Raw genomic sequence first — 15,565 nt, 5'->3', positions numbered from 1 at the left:
AAATTGGTTAAATCTATACTTTTATAATGAAATAGCCTGGTCAGTTTACCATCTTTTTGACTATCATAGACCTGGAATTCCAAACAGAAGGAAGTGGGTTGGAAACCTGCTAATTTTATTGCCATTCATTAATTTAAGGCGGTTGTTTTTTACTCCGGCATCCTGTGTCAGATGTGGATGTTGCCTCTTCCTGTCCTCCTCCATTCATGAATCTTTGTCCTGCATCTGTGAAGGGGAAGGGGTGTTTTGGTATAGAATATGTCTCATCACATTTCCTCTTGAAATCACACACAGTTCTGTTGTGGTGGCCATAACAATCCACACATTCCCTAAAGGCTTTTTTGATGGGGTCCCAATCAGCATTTTTACCTGACACATACTCCGTCTGTGCTGATTCCTCTATCTTGTGGATTGTGTTGAGGTAAATAGCTTCCTGGCAGTTCCTGAAAAATGTCTGATATTTGCAGAAAATCTAACTGAATTGAAAGTTAAAGGCATTTTTAAAGCAGAGGCATATGACACATCAGACATTAAAGTATTTTATGTTTTGTGTTAAAGCAGAATGAAAACATTAGAACTGTAGGTTGTAGTTTCAACATGATTGGAAATCAAGTTCTAAAATCTATTTGTTTGCATTCCTGCCGTTGACAAAAACATTATCCATACTCCACATAGAAAAAGTTCCAAATAGACTAATTTTACTCATACCACAAGTCACTTAGAAGAATTAAGTGAAAATTAACTTGTGGTCCCAAATGTTCACAAAACAATGGGTGAAGTATATTGAATAAGTTATGACCATAAATCACATTTCTACAATAAAACAATTAAATTAGATTGATAAATATAAGCAGATATGCTCCATAGTACTGGATAACTTGTACAGATTGGAGTCATGAGAGTATGTAGTCTAGTCTAAGTCAGGCAAAAGAGGTGGAAGTCGAAGTAATCATGGAAAAAGTTGAACACACTAGGATTTGCAATTGATATTACGTTTGCTTGCATAATTAGGTTAATTGACATTGATGACATGTTTTGAGTAACATGCCGATCAGTTATCACATTGATTTTAATACATTTTGTGAACCATCTATACATTTTAATTAAATAATTTACAGTGCCTTCAGAAAGTGTTCACACCCCTTGACTTTTTCCACATTTTGTTGTCTTAGTGCAAATTTAAAATGGATTAAATTGAGATTTTGTGTCACTGGCCAACACACAATACTTCAAAATGGAATGTTTTTACAAATTAATTAGAAATGAAAAGCTGAAATGTCTTGTCAATAAGTATTCAATCTCGTTGTTATGGCAAGCCTAAATAAGTTCAGAAGTAAAAATGTGCTTAACAAGTCACATAAGTTGCAATAAGTGTTTTAACATGATTTTTTTAATGACTATCATCTCTGTACCCCATTCATACAATTATCTGTAAGGACACTCAGTTGAGCAGTGCATTTCAAACACATTCAACCACAAAGACCAGGGAGGTATGAGTACTTTCTGAAGACACGGAGTATGTACAATTCCTGTAAGGAAGAAAAGCCGTAGATTCATTACAGATTGCCTTTTTGCATTATGTTCATATTTGATATGTATGAAGTATTGTGCTTTGTACCCTAGTTTTCTTTGCTTTTAAAATTAGGGCTATTGTTAAATTTTTATTTTACATTATAAATGTAACTTATTTTCCAATTCATTGTATCAAATGTTAATGGGGTGAAATATCGTTATTACAAAATTAACTTTGTCAACCTTGCAATGTGTTACACACTGACATTTCCCATAGTAATGCTTATTAATAGAAAACAATACTGTTATCTCTACCACAGTTCCAGTTTGCTATAAATACAAGATTTCCAACGGGTCATCTTTTGACTGCCTTGTCCTGGTTGGTTATGCAGTCCAAAGCCCATATATTTCTGAGTATAGCTAGTTCATAGACTTTTCTGCTAGTCTCCACCTGTCCATTTTGTACAAAAGTTTTTAAAAATAAAATGAGACTTGTTGGAGCAAAGCTAATTGTTCCTTCCCTTGTGGAATGTTCGGAAGTGATGAGGCTGCTGTTATGGAGCACTTCGGTCTGTTTGGTCTGTGTAGTTGTTTCCAAGAGTGACAGAGCTCTGCTCTCCATTCTATTCATGTCTGTGAGAGGCATGTCTCTGTCACAGCCTCAGAAGTCTACTGGTCTGATCATCATTGTGGTGGACTTCAGTGAGTAGCCTGAGCCTTTCCAGTAGTACCATTTGATTCCATTGAATCGATTTGAGTTCTGGCCCTGCTGGAAAAATATTCCGTTCAAGTTGGAGGGGCCGCAGGCGTCAAACCACCAGCCTAGGAAAGCAGAAAACGAGATTGTCAGTCTGAGGGTTTTCAGGATGTGCATTGGGTGCATTGTCTATAAGACAACAAGCCTAATGAGTAACTGTGCTTCTCCGTCTAACAGTGATGCTTTGAATTATCACATTACAACAAACTTGCACACTTTTGTACCTCTTTGTTGAGTTAAATGGGAAGGTCTGGATTGTTATCACATGGAGTGCAAGCTAGTCTAGGTCATTCCCCCCGAGTGTCTGTCATCTTAGTCCTATTTCGTTAATATGCAGCTGGTTATCCCAAACAATTCCCTGAGGTGGAGGGATTCCTCTGTGCAAGACCTCTGAGGGGACCCTCTCATTTGGGGGAGACCCTCTCATATGTCAAGTAAGCAGACACCGATACACTGAAGGAGTCCAAGTCTGGCCCCAAAGCAGTCCAAATGTCAGTGGCATGGAGCAGGACCTCTATTCTGAGCTCCAAGAGAGGGAGGGGAAAAAATCCTCAGTTCCCAGACTATTAATGTCAGCAGTTGCAGGGGCAGAATTCCCAAATGAACTCATCAGTGATTAACTCTGAGCTAATTTTGCTCAAGAACCTTGACCCCGCAACAGAAAGAAAAAGCAAGAGGTCTTTTAACTTTCTTGCAGATTTCTGAGAGAAGTACCCAAGCTTGTGGGGGGGTCAAGTGGAGGGAATAATGAAGGGAATAATTGATCTTCTTAATAAAGGCCAGTGAAAACTCTAAGGTGATTTGCAAATTAACTTGTTACTTACCTCCTGTTGTCAGTTGTGAGCATTTGCAAACACATTTGTCGTTGTCTGCATCTTTTGTGCTGAAATCACTTCCCGGCTGACCAAGGCTACTAATTTTGCCTGCTGTGCCACTGTAGCCTTTAAGGTGTATTCTGTGAAATGAAAACGGAGAAATACACTGTGAGGAGGAAGTACGTGACTGCCATTCCTCAAAAGACCCAAGTTTAGGGAATGACTTATCAGTGTTTGTCCTCTGGGTTTTTTTCAGCAGTGGTGGCAATTATTTTGTTTGTTAGTTCTCAAAGATGATCTTGTAAAAAAATAATGGCTCCATTATCTTTTCTTCATTATATATGGTTTTAGTCTAAGTTTACAATAAACGTTTTACCATCCCGAAAATTAAATATATTATATACAGTACCAGTCAAAAGTTTGGACACACCTACTCATTCAACGGTTTTTATTGACTATTTTCTACGTTGTCGAACAATAGTGAAGACATCAAAATTATGAAATAACACATATGGAATCATGTATTTCCCACATATGCTGAGCACTTGTTGGTTGCTTTTCTTTCACTCTACGGTCCAACTCATCCCAAACCATCTCAATTGGGTTGAGGTCGGGTGATTTGTGGAGGCCAGGTCATCTGATGCATGACTCCATCACTCTCCTTGTTTAAATAGCCCTTACACAGCCTGGAGGTGTGTTGGGTCATTGTCCTGTTGAAAAACAAATTATAGTCCCACTAAGCTCAAACCAGATGGGTTGGCATATCGCTGCAGAATGTTGTGGTGCCTTGAATTCTAATAAATTACAGTGTCACCAGCAAAGCACCATCACACCACCTCCATGCTTCATGGTGGGATCCACACATTCGTTCACCTACTCTGCATCTCACAAAGACACAGCGGTTGAATTCAAAAATCTCAAATTTGGACTCATCAGACAAAGGACAAATGTCCATTGCTCTTGTTTCTTGGCCCAAGGAAGTCTCTTCTTGATATTGGTGTCCTTTAGTAGTGGTTTCTTTGCAGCAATTCAAACATGGCCTGTTTCATGCAGTCTCCTCTGAACAGTTGATGTGTTTGTTACTTGAACTCTGAAGCGTTTATTTGGGCTGCAATTTCTGAGGCTGGTAACTCTAATTAACTTATCCTCTGCAGCAGAGGTAACTCGGTCTTCCTTTCCTGTGGTGGTCCTCGTGCGAGACAGTTTCATAGCGCTTGATGCTTTTTGCGACTGCACTTGAAGAAACTTTAAAAGTTCTTGAAACGTTCCGTATTGACTTCAGGTTTTAAAGTCATGATGAACTGTCATTTCTCTTTGCTTATTTAAGCTGTTCTTGCCATAATATGGACTTGGTCTTTTACCAAATAGGGCTATCTTGTGTATACCACCCCTACCTTGTCACAACTGATTGGCTCAAGTACATTAAGAAGGAAAAATATTCCACAAATTAACTTTTCACAAGGCACACCTGTTAGTTGAAATGCATTCCAGGTGACTACCTCATGAAGCTGGTTGAGAGAATGCCTAGATTGTGCAAAGCTGTCAAGACAAAGGGTAGATACTTTGGAGAATCTCAAATATATTTTGATTCCATGTGTGTTATTTCATAGTTGTGATGTCTTCACTATTATTCTACAATTTAGAAAATAGTAAAAATGAAGAGTAGCTGTGTCAACTTTCACTGGTGCTGTTTATTTTTTATGAATCTTTTTACAATATAAGGGAAATGCTGGAATTGAGTCCGCCATGTATTCCTTACTCTGCTAGCAGTAAACTATGTACAGGAGAGGTTGTATTTATAGATGCGTTTTCCTTTTTATTTTTTTTACTGACTTTTTAACCTTTCTTGTGCTCCATGAGAACCTAATAGGCTATGTCTACACACTAGTCATTTGGATGTTAAGTGACTCATGAAAGTTGCAGCAGGGTTTTCTGAAAGAAGTGCCCTGTAATGGTTTGGTTGTCATTCATTCTGTACAAAATGTTAACGCAGGTGATGAGATATTGATGTCAATGCTGACCTCCATTGTTTTGTGGCCTCTCAATTCCAGTATAAAAATAATTTATATGGAAATCAGCTTTGTCTGGCTCTAGAATTGTCATTGGATATACTTTGAGACTAAAGGAATTAACAGGAGTGTGCTTGAGTTGAGGTCTGCTGCTCAAATAGAAAGGAAGTATCGGCTCTCTCCTTGAAATCGGCTTATGTTCTAGCAGGCGCTGGTGATGTCTAGGGGTACAGATTGAAGGTTTAGGAGACTGATTCATTTTAGCCTTCTGTGTCACAGATCCAAAACATTTTCTAGATGGCAACACATTTGTTTTGGACTGGTGACCCTTCCACCCCATTTTGTATTTATGTGTATTTTCAGGCAAGTTAAATGTTTTGTTTGTCATTTGTTGATTTTCAAGAACATGACTTACACACCATTTCATTAATACTTTACTCAAAATGTTTTGATATAGTAATGTTAATGGACTCTTATGCAGCTATGATATATTTCAGTCCACATCGCAAAGTAATACAAACTATCACCTATATTCAATGGTCCTCCACACACAGACTCCCCCAACATTGTTTTTATATTACATATGTAGCCTATATTTAGACACCACACCTAGGAAACCTAGGCCTACCTGTAGTTTTCTGCTTCACTGCCTAGAGAGAACTGGTCATATAGTGAGAATCCTGCGTTTTCCTCCCAATCCATCATCTGTATCCTCAAGACGTATGGGTGCTGATTGGTCAGTATCGAAACAAACTCATTTCCCAACCAGTATTCACCTGAAGGGTTTCCAAAGCCCTTTGAAGGAACATAAAACAATGATTGACCTTTAGCATAATCACAATCACAGTTGAGTTGCATTCTGAGATATTTTAACAAAACATTTTTCACTCTTTGTTGACACTTGGCAGTGTTATCTAAGCTTTGTGCTGTGGAACTTGGATAATTTCCTCTAGCTCTCACCATTTTGTACTCTTTCCACGTACGGTGAAAGTCAACACGGCCATCAAATCGTTTTTGTAGTACTGTCCATCCACCCCCCTCTGTCTCCATGTCACAGTAAGCCTTCAAACAAAAAACATAGATTACTCCAGCTATCAATGATAATAAATTCAGATTTTTGACTACACTGAGGGACTTTTGACTTCAGCAGCAAACTTGACAACTTGCCCTCTCAGTCTAGTTGAATGGAATGGGAGGTTTCTTAAAACAAGTGATGTGCCAGAGTCTAACTCTAACCACTGAAAAGTATCTAAGGAGATCCCTACTTGAGCTCGGGCATGCACAAAACAAACCAAAGGCTGAGAACATTTGAATTTACTCTGAATTAAAGGATTGGCTGAAAAATGTAACTTATTTCTTAACTAGTCTCCATGTGATTGTACTTCTGTTTTAATGTTGGGAGCTTATAGCTTGAATAGGACCAATATTAACATAAGAGTTTAATTCTACCTTAATCTCCTGTGTAGTGTTGGAAAGGGTCAGTGAGTAGACTCCACTGTCTGTGTTTCCTGACTTGTAGACAGCAGCACAGTCTGGGTATGTGGTTGGTGTGTCCTGCATCATGGTAGGCTTGTTCCCTGCAAAAAGTGGAGGGCTGATCAAATTCATAATACAGCAAATTTGTACATGTACTTTAACATACAGTGCCTTTGGAAAGTATTCAGACCCCTAGACTTTTTCCACATTTTGTTACATCCTTATTTTAAAATTGATTTAAAAAAAAAATTATCCTCAGCAATCTAGACACAATACCCCATAACGACAAAGCAAAAAAAAAAGTTTTTTAGAATTTTTTTCACATTTCTTACAAATAAAATACTGATATCTTATTTACATAACTATTCAGACCCTTTGCTATGCGACTCACAATCGAGCTCAGGTGCATCCTGTTTCCATTGATCATCCTTGAGATGTTTCTACAACTTCATTGGAGTCCACCTGTGGTAAATTCAATTGATTTGGAAAGGCTATATGTCTGTCTATATAAGGTCCCACAGTTGCAATGCATGTCAGAGCATAAACCAAGCCATGGGGTCGAAGGAATTGTCCGTAGAGCTCCGAGACAGGATTGTGTCGTGGCAGAGATCTGGGGAAGGGTACCAAAAAATGTCTGCAACATTGAAAGTCCCCAAAAACACAGTGGCGTCCATAACTCTTAAATGAAAGAAGTTTCGAACCACCAAGACTCTCCCTAGAGCTGGCCGCCCGACCAAACTAAGCAATTGAGGAAGAAGGGTCTTCGTTAGGGAGGTGACCAAGAACCCGATGGTCACTCTGACAGAGCTCTAGAATTCCTCAGTGGAGATGGGAGAACCTTCCAGAAGGACAACCATCTCTGCAGCACTCCACCAATCAGGCTTTTATGGTAGAGTGGCCAGACACTTTACTCCTTAGTAAAAGGTACATGACCGCCTGCTTGGAGTTTGCCAAAAGGCACCTAAAGACTCTGGGGCAAAGGTTCACCTTCTAACAGGACAACAACCCTAAGCACACAGCCAAGACAACGCAGGAGTGGCTTCGGGACAATTCTCAATGTCCTAGAGTGGCCCAGCCAGAGCCCAGACTTGAACCCGATCGAACATCTCTGGAGAGACCTGACAGAGCTTGAGAGGGTCTGCAGAGAAGAATGGGAGAAACTTCCCAAATACAGGTGTGCCAAGCTTGTAGCGTCATACCCAAGACGACTTGGTTGTAATCGCTGCCAAAGATGCTTCAACAAAGTACTAAGTAAATGGTCTGAATACTTATGTAAATGTGATATTTCTGTTTTTTATTTTTAATAAATTAGCCAAAATGTCTAAATCGTTTTCCGCTTTGTCATTATAGGGTATTGTGTATCGATTGATGAGGGGATAAAAGCAGGCTGTAACCTAACAAAATGTGGAAAAGTCAAGGGGTCTGAATACTTTGTGAAGGCACTGTAAATACATACTAGTATACTAAGACTTTTCAAAGGTTGTGATTTGATCAACAGTTGACAATCTATATTTTACTAAACTGTGGCTTATTAGTTACGCTACACAAATTGAATTGCCCATAGCATTCTGGTCTTAATCAGTGATTCCAATGTAGCCCCCTCCTAAGTCTACTAGACGCTGTCATAGTGTCACCCACCTCCACCTGTGGGGATAGAGATTGTGTTGATGAGGTTGTTGACGGTCTCAAGCAGCTCCTGTTGCTGCCGCTGCAGGGCAGAGTTGTTGGTGGTGGCCCGCAGCAGCTGTTGTTCCAGCTCCTCGATGACAGCCGTCTGTCTCAGTACCAGTGTAGAGAGCTGCTCCTTCTCCTCCTTCAGCGTCTTCAGCTCCATCTGCCTCTGCTCCTCCATCTCCCCCACCCTCTTCTCCAGGTAGCTGGGGAGGAACAAGGGCAAGGTACACGCTCAGCAACTCGCAGCAGAGCTGGTTAGCATTACTGGTCTTGTAGTATTTCATATCAAGAATCAAATTGTTTTACAGAAACAGAACATATAAGCCTACAATTGGGCAAAAATGTGTTTAACAGAAAACACAGGAAATATTAGCCTAAATATTTAGGCTACTGTCTAGTGTTTGTAGCCTTGTTTTAGTTGAAGCGTGATTTAGAGATGGGGCACCTGAATAATAGTGAAGTTATGCAAACAAATATCCTTACCTGTTTTTGTCATTCAGCTTGGTTATTTCATTTGTTTGGAAAATGAGCTGTTTTTCCAACTTACTCGTTGATAGAGAGTTCTCAAGAAGCTGACGTTCGAGCCGAGTTGTATGATTTATTACCTAAAGATTAAATAGACAATTCCCACAATTATTATATTTTAGATTAGATGGAGCTTGTAATTGCTGCAACCCCTTTACAGATTAAATTAAGTAAACACCATTTTGATTTGTCATTATGTTATATATTTGGCAAGAACCAAATTAACAAGTCATTTTACTTCTGTAATTTCACAACCTGTCCTTGCGGTACTCTCTCAATTAGGGATGTGGTATGATTAAATGAAAACTTGGTCTTTCCTGGTTAGAAAAAAATGTCAAATTGGTATTATGTAATGGATTCTGACATCTCCCTGTTTTTCTCTTGAGTAATTTGTTTCACAAACAATTCCACAGTTCACTGCAATACTTTTGGATCAGCTACAGTTAAAAAATAAATTGTGCACAGTCAGCCATTAGTTTAGTTTTTTCCCTCTCACTGAAAACATTTACAGTACAATAAATATTAATACAGGGCCTCAGTACACTTATCTTGTAATAGTAGCGCTTAACTTGATTACAATTTAAGTCCAAACTCGATTTGTAACAGTTCTATCTCACTTCATGTGCAAACACAGTTTTGTGGTTCGCTTCACTTTCTAAAGCGCACAATGTGCATAGGCCTAGATGGTCGGAAAAATCTGTTTCGTAACAGGAAAAAACAGAACAATCAAATTCCAATAAAGGACAGATATGTTGGAAAGGGGTCAAGGGATGTAGGATCTACTGTGAAAGTGGCTGTATAATGTAATGAAAGTCTCCTCACAGACGTATTGAACTCCTGGTTCTAGAAAGCCCCCTCTTATTTTCCAGTTTGAGGAACTGAACTCAGCAAAATCCTGTGCCAATTTGTTGTTTACATGAATGTTGGGTATGTGTCGGGCTACTATTGGACCTGGTGTTGGTGGCTTTGAACAGACGGATGTCTGATTATGACAAATTGATAGGCCCTTTCTTGTGGGAATACAATGCCGTTAATAACAGGAAATGCTGTGTAGTTCGTTCACAAAAGGTCAATGACTTGCTACAGCAAATCCTGGCCATGTTGGACAGCATTTTATTTTTTTTCATATTTTTCACATTTTTATAACTTTTTTTGGTGTAGGCTATTGGGTTTTGAATGTTTTATTAATTTAGCATATATTTTCAAAACTATATTAAGTAAAAGGTCCTCACCTGCGCCTCTACGTTGGTCAGCTTCCGTGTTTGTTCAACAGTCTGACTCAGCAGGTTGGTTCCGAACTCTATCATGGCTGCCGTGTGGTTGTGCACTGCATTCTGCTGGATCTGGAACATCTCCTGTTTCATGTTTTCCTGTATGTAGTTCTCCAGCTGCAGTAAGGATGAAGAAAAGTTGAAGGCAGGTTAGTGAGATGGTTTAAGTGATATACCATGATCTTGGGCCTTTGTCCATGTTTTCTCAGCAATGGTAGGGGAGCTGGAAAAGGAGTGGTTATATTTCGTACAGGGCATAAAGATTGGAGCTTACTGCCTTGTCCCTGGCAGAGTTATTGGGTCATTGTGATGGGTTCAAATTAATTGTTGTTTACCATATGGATGTCACAGTGAAAGTATAGGCTGTTCTTCTTTAGAATTACTATTTTTAAGCACTACCGCCTTGTCATGGAGTTCATGGCTTTCCCCCTTGTGTCTGACCTAGAAATCTCTTGAGCGGTACAAGTGGGCAGAATTATCTGGTGACAGGCCAGGCAATTTTGACAACTGTTTAGATTACATGATGTTGAAGCCTCTAAAAATTGGGGCAGGAAGTTCATGTGCTTCTGTTTTTCAGAGGGGTCAAAAATGGAAGACTGAGAATATTTTCCCAGCATCCCTGCTGATTCATATTTGATCTACACAAGGGATTAATAGCTTCCCGAAAATTTAAACATTTTTAATATGGTCATTTTTGGTCATATCAAATTGTATCACTGTCAATGGGGACTGCACTGGAATGCTTTTTCAACCTCTAAGGCTCTTTTATGTTAAATGTTACTGCTGACTGAGCCTTCACGTGAGTTTGGTTAAGTCATCGTGAAGGCAAACTCATAATTGTAACATTTCTACCTGTAGAAAAGTTTGAAATAAGATTTTTTTCTCAATTGTCTGTCCCACACTGTATAATTTTCTTTAGAGCAAATAAGAGCTTTTAAAATGAGTCTTGTCCCCCTATCCAGTAGCCAGCCACCTGTCAAAATGAAACTGCCAGATTTAAAACAAACCCAATCATAAAGCTCTTTCCTGCATTGAGTTCCTGAGTGGCAATCAGGCCTGAAAGTCTTGTAAACAGGATGGAAATGATGAGTGACGAGTTGCATCCTCTACGACACTGCGTCTTATACTGCAAGAGGATATTAGTAGCGTTAGTAGGCCTAGTCGTTCTGATCTTTGTTTGCGTAAACAATTAGGCTGTATACCCATCTGCCAAAAAGGTAAACTATTGGGACAATTTTAAAACGGGAAGTATATTTTGCTTTTTGCCATGACAAGTGCTGCAATCATTGCTAATTTTGTTTGTCTTCCTTTCTCCACTTCCATCTTGTCTGTGTTCCTGGTCACAGGCACGTGGAGGCTGGAAGAGTGTGTCATCGGAACTGCGAGCGGGACATTCCATTAACTGCAAATGTTCTAATCAGTTGTTTACTCCACGTCTGCCTCTAAGTATTCCACGAGGAATTATTGTTTGTACACCCACATGAAAAGCGTGACGGCAAACTGACATTTTATTTTACCGGCACGACAGCAAAGTTCCTCATCCTGTCTTCCAATTTTGAGAGTGAGACAATGCAAGATTTTGAGGTATTACCTCGGCTCTCACAAATTGTCTTTTCGTCAGTTGATGTACAATGATTTCCTCTGTCTTCGACTCGGTCTTACATGGGGAAGTTCAAAGGAAGACCTTTTTCCTCTGTTATTACGTATAATGCCAATATACCGACAAGCTGTAGTGTATGAAATTGACACGTCAGGAAATATTTCCTGTTTAAAGGGTAATTTCAAGTGTTTTTTCATTAGCAATGTATTAGGAAAATGTATACTTATATTTTGGATAAGGCTTGTTAATTGTTAGTAGTAGTAATGTGCATGAAAGGACCCTATTACATAGCTTACTTTTTCCTTTACAATACCTCCAGAATTCTGGATGCATTAAGTCAACCTAATTTTTACCAGGAGAGTCTCTTAACCTTTGCAGAGCTCCTATAGATTAGTTCCACTCACTTAATGTTTGTTTTTACATCAATCAATTAAGTATTGCAATTCTTTCCTTGATGGATATTAATGACAAAGTTCTAATCCTTCCGGGGTAGTCACTTTGGGACGAATCCTAACCGCAAACACACGTTACTCTGACTTTTATGCAGCATAAATCATGCATGTCAATTGATTTGAGATTTTAGCACAGTTACGCAAATGTATCTCACGTAACAAATCTGTCCTTGGAGGATAAAAGCCTGTGAGGCAGTAAATGCTTAACGAACTGAATGAAGGATCATTATGGAGTCTAAAGACTAGAGATTCACTATTTGAACCACTTCATTTCTAGGTATTTAAACTCTTCCGGTGTGATGGCATCTTATTAAAACAGTAGCCCAATCACTGCCCTTAGCTGAAAAGTTGCTGTCTTTAACTTAAAAGCCAAATTCAAAGCATCAAAGCCTACATTATTCTAAATAAAGTGTTCTTAAGCAGTGACTCTGCTCTGATAAAACGGCAATGACAAAAGGTCTAGGGACCCCAATGCTTAGTAGCAGCTGACTGAGCTGGTGGAATGATTCAGGCCAGGGTCTTTCTTTTGGTTTTGAGCTGTGTGATCAGGCAATGAGTTGTGCTTGTCTTGTCAGAGCTCTATAGACCTCATCATTAATCAAACTCTCTAAAGAGTGGGAAAGAATGTAGGGGAGCCTGAGCCCGTTCCTTTCACACAAGTGATGGCTCAGTAGTGCTGAAAGGGATGCGCAGATCCTTCATCTGGGCACCTGTGTAGACACTTTGTCACTACTCGGCCCTTCTCACCCACTCAGAGCCACCACAGCCCTGCTTCTGTGGCACAGGCTACTTTCTCCCTACTTCGGCTCACATTCGCTTTCTTATTGCTCAAGACTGAATCCATGTGAAGATGCCCCCTTCAAATAGTAGGACAATGTCACAATTCACTTGCCTGCGTCCTTACAAGGAACATTTTAAAAATCTGAATTAGTCTTTCAAAGCCTTCTTTGCAGTAACAAAGGTGACTGGAGTATAATGCGTCTGCACATCACTGAAAAGTTGGTGTGTATACTCATCTTTTCTGACAGGGTGGGAAATGAGACATTCCTATAGAAAGCAACTTCTTAATAATATTGTGCAGAGTGGGAAATCATGACACTACATAACATCACCTCTGCACAGTAGGCTACATAATGAGGTCAGTTTGTCCCCCCCCAACCCCCTTCCAAATTATACCTCTATACCAAAGGCTGCAAAAACTTGCGGTCTCTTTATCTCAAGTTGACGTAACATGACGGCAGAGCAGCAGAACCATTAATTAAATGTTTAATCTCTGAAAGGTTCACAGCACCCAACGGGTATTCCGGAACCAAGTTCCTTGTTACTACACCAGAGTGTACCTGGACATGCAAGTAACACAACATACAAATTGGAGGGATGTAAAATATCATACAAGATAGAGGGACCCCAAAAAAGTATAATACCATGGGAATAGGTGTGAGACGGCATTGAACACAGACCTGCACTCCCAGTGGAGAAGCTGCTGTGTGACGTCAAGCAGAAGACTTTACCTTGAGGAGCCACTGTGTGTTGTTCTCAATGATGTTCTCCAGCTGCTCTAGCCTCTGGACCGACTCATCATACTCTGCCGGATCGTCCTTCTGGACCAGGTTGGTGTAGGTGCTGCTTGGGGTCTTGCAGTTGTCCTGCTCAGGCAGCAGGAAGGTGTAGCTGCACGGGCCATTTTGGATCTGGTACTGTCTCTTAGCAGCTGTTGGGTCTGGAGTTTTCCTGTAGCCTGCCCCCAGGGCCAGGCAGCTACTCAAGACCACCAGTAAGCCAACATAAAACATTTATAAGAATTAAAACAAAAATGTTATTGTAAAAATGTTACCCAAGCTCTCCTTTTGGGTCACTGCCTTTTCAGTTGAATGTTTTTCGAGGTTAAATATAGTTGTATTGCTATCCTCTGGAATATCGAAGTGCATACAGTCCAATTCTGCAGGTTCTTTTATAGGCAGGAGGAGGGGATACAGTCAGTGGGTATGCCGGGTAGATGGTGTCATTCCTAGACTGCACGTTTCCCCCTTTTTCACTAAGCCTCCAGCCTCTTGATTTCAGCTGCAGTTGGCCCTCTGGTTACTAGCTATGGGAGTAATGGCAAGGCCCCTCCCCCTATATCCCTGTAGCCAGTCACCGTGAAGAGCTGCTAGGCTGGAAGAAGCAATGTGTAGACTCCACTTGTTACACACACACACAGGAGCAGATGCACTAATTAAACACTTCCCACCATATCCTAATATTTGCCTGGGATAGAGCTTCATCAACAGGTCAGGGAGAAGGGCAGAGAGGATAAAACAACAATACCCATATTTGTGTTTTCTCACAAGCCGATGGCCGAACATCTATTCAGGATGCAGCTTCCTTCAAGTAAAGTCTGGAATTGCAATGTCCATCCTCAACCGTGGTAAATATTTTTTTCCCCACGACAAAGCACAGGCATTTGTTTAAGTGAGAATGTTAAAGGAAGGAGAGCCTTTTCTCTGTCACATCCCATTCCGATCTCTTTTCTCAGTCATAAAAAACATTAGCTCTTATTTCCTGTCATTCTCCAACTCTGGGTTGTATCTGGATCTTGTTACACATGTAGGGGTGAGATCCAGTATGTTTACAGAGGGAGACGAGTATCTGGCTGGGGTTCTGGGGACATTAATAAAGCTCATCCTTCCACTTCATGTCATCATGATAAGATGCTAAATCTCAATTTTAATGTGACTTAAAATAGACTTATCTTGGCTTCACAGAGCCCTGTTGTCCAGATTGCCTGCCCCCGCCCCCCCCCCCCCCTGTGTGGGAATGAAGTAAAGGTTCTTCATCTAGTCCTTTTTGTAAAGTATACATTTTTTTTATCCATCCTCTGATCCTGACAACCGTAGACGGGCAGCTGGGGAACCATCAGAATCATACTACACAGTAGCCATGTCTGAAGCTAAGGTAATGTAGCCTGAATATTAGCTTATTGTGCTGTAGTTAACTTTCGATTACAATCTTCAGTGGTGCCTGGCTGTCGCCAGACCACGTTCCCCTCACGATTTTCCCACCTTTGATTTTAGAGGATGTTTCAGGTCAGGGCGGCTGTGTTCCCTGCATCCTGTCTCAATCCTTCTCAGACTATCATGGAGTAGCATGAGGAAAAAATGGCCCCAAATAGCCTAGTCATTTGAGCCCAGACCTAGGTTCAAATCATATTTAAAAACAAAAGTGGAGCCTTTTTGTCCATACTGATACAATATTGTGATTATTCAGGAGTTCAAGCATGGTTTGATAATTATTTATTCTTAGGGAGGGGGTATAGGCAATACATTTAGCTGGAAAACTGTCTTCCAAGGAGACTTGTGCCTCTCGAGGAAAGCAGACACTTAATTTCGTAAGTGCCAACCAAGCTCCGGAATGTAAATGGTTTGTCTGCTGTTCATCTAGATGTCCAACTGACACACTTGGCAAACCTAACTAGTTTACATTAACCTTTGGCTT

General features: G+C 40.2%; 2 protein-coding genes across 2 annotated transcripts in view; one reads left to right on the top strand and one right to left on the bottom strand.

Moving 5' to 3' along the window:
• LOC139381730 (microcephalin 1) overlaps nt 1-15,565 on the top strand; it is a 48,221-nt gene that overhangs the window by 21,390 nt on the left and 11,266 nt on the right. The window lies entirely within an intron of this gene.
• Nucleotides 527-14,154, bottom strand: LOC139381378 (angiopoietin-2-like). Its single transcript, XM_071124860.1, has 9 exons — nt 13,603-14,154; nt 10,001-10,156; nt 8,727-8,848; nt 8,208-8,446; nt 6,543-6,670; nt 6,054-6,155; nt 5,722-5,888; nt 3,094-3,224; nt 527-2,334 (listed from the first exon to the last, which is right to left on the bottom strand). The coding sequence occupies exons 1-9, from the start codon at nt 13,882-13,884 to the stop codon at nt 2,174-2,176; spliced, it is 1,488 nt and encodes a 495-aa protein (XP_070980961.1). The 5' UTR covers nt 13,885-14,154; the 3' UTR covers nt 527-2,173.

Source organism: Oncorhynchus clarkii, chromosome 23, assembly GCF_045791955.1.
Source record: "Oncorhynchus clarkii lewisi isolate Uvic-CL-2024 chromosome 23, UVic_Ocla_1.0, whole genome shotgun sequence".
Classification (NCBI taxonomy): domain Eukaryota; kingdom Metazoa; phylum Chordata; class Actinopteri; order Salmoniformes; family Salmonidae; genus Oncorhynchus; species Oncorhynchus clarkii.
The sequence above is the reverse complement of the archived record's forward strand: the minus strand, read 5'-3'. Positions and strand labels throughout refer to the sequence as shown.

Coding starts and splice junctions, on each gene's coding strand:
- LOC139381378 (XM_071124860.1), bottom strand. CDS start 13,884: ATGTTTTATGTTGGCTTACTGGTGGTCTTGAGTAGCTGCCTGGCCCTG. Junction 10,157..13,602: donor ACACACAGTGGCTCCTCAAG/GTAAAGTCTTCT, acceptor TCCTTACTGCAG/CTGGAGAACTACATACAGGA. Junction 8,849..10,000: donor TGACCAACGTAGAGGCGCAG/GTGAGGACCTTT, acceptor TTTAATCTTTAG/GTAATAAATCATACAACTCG.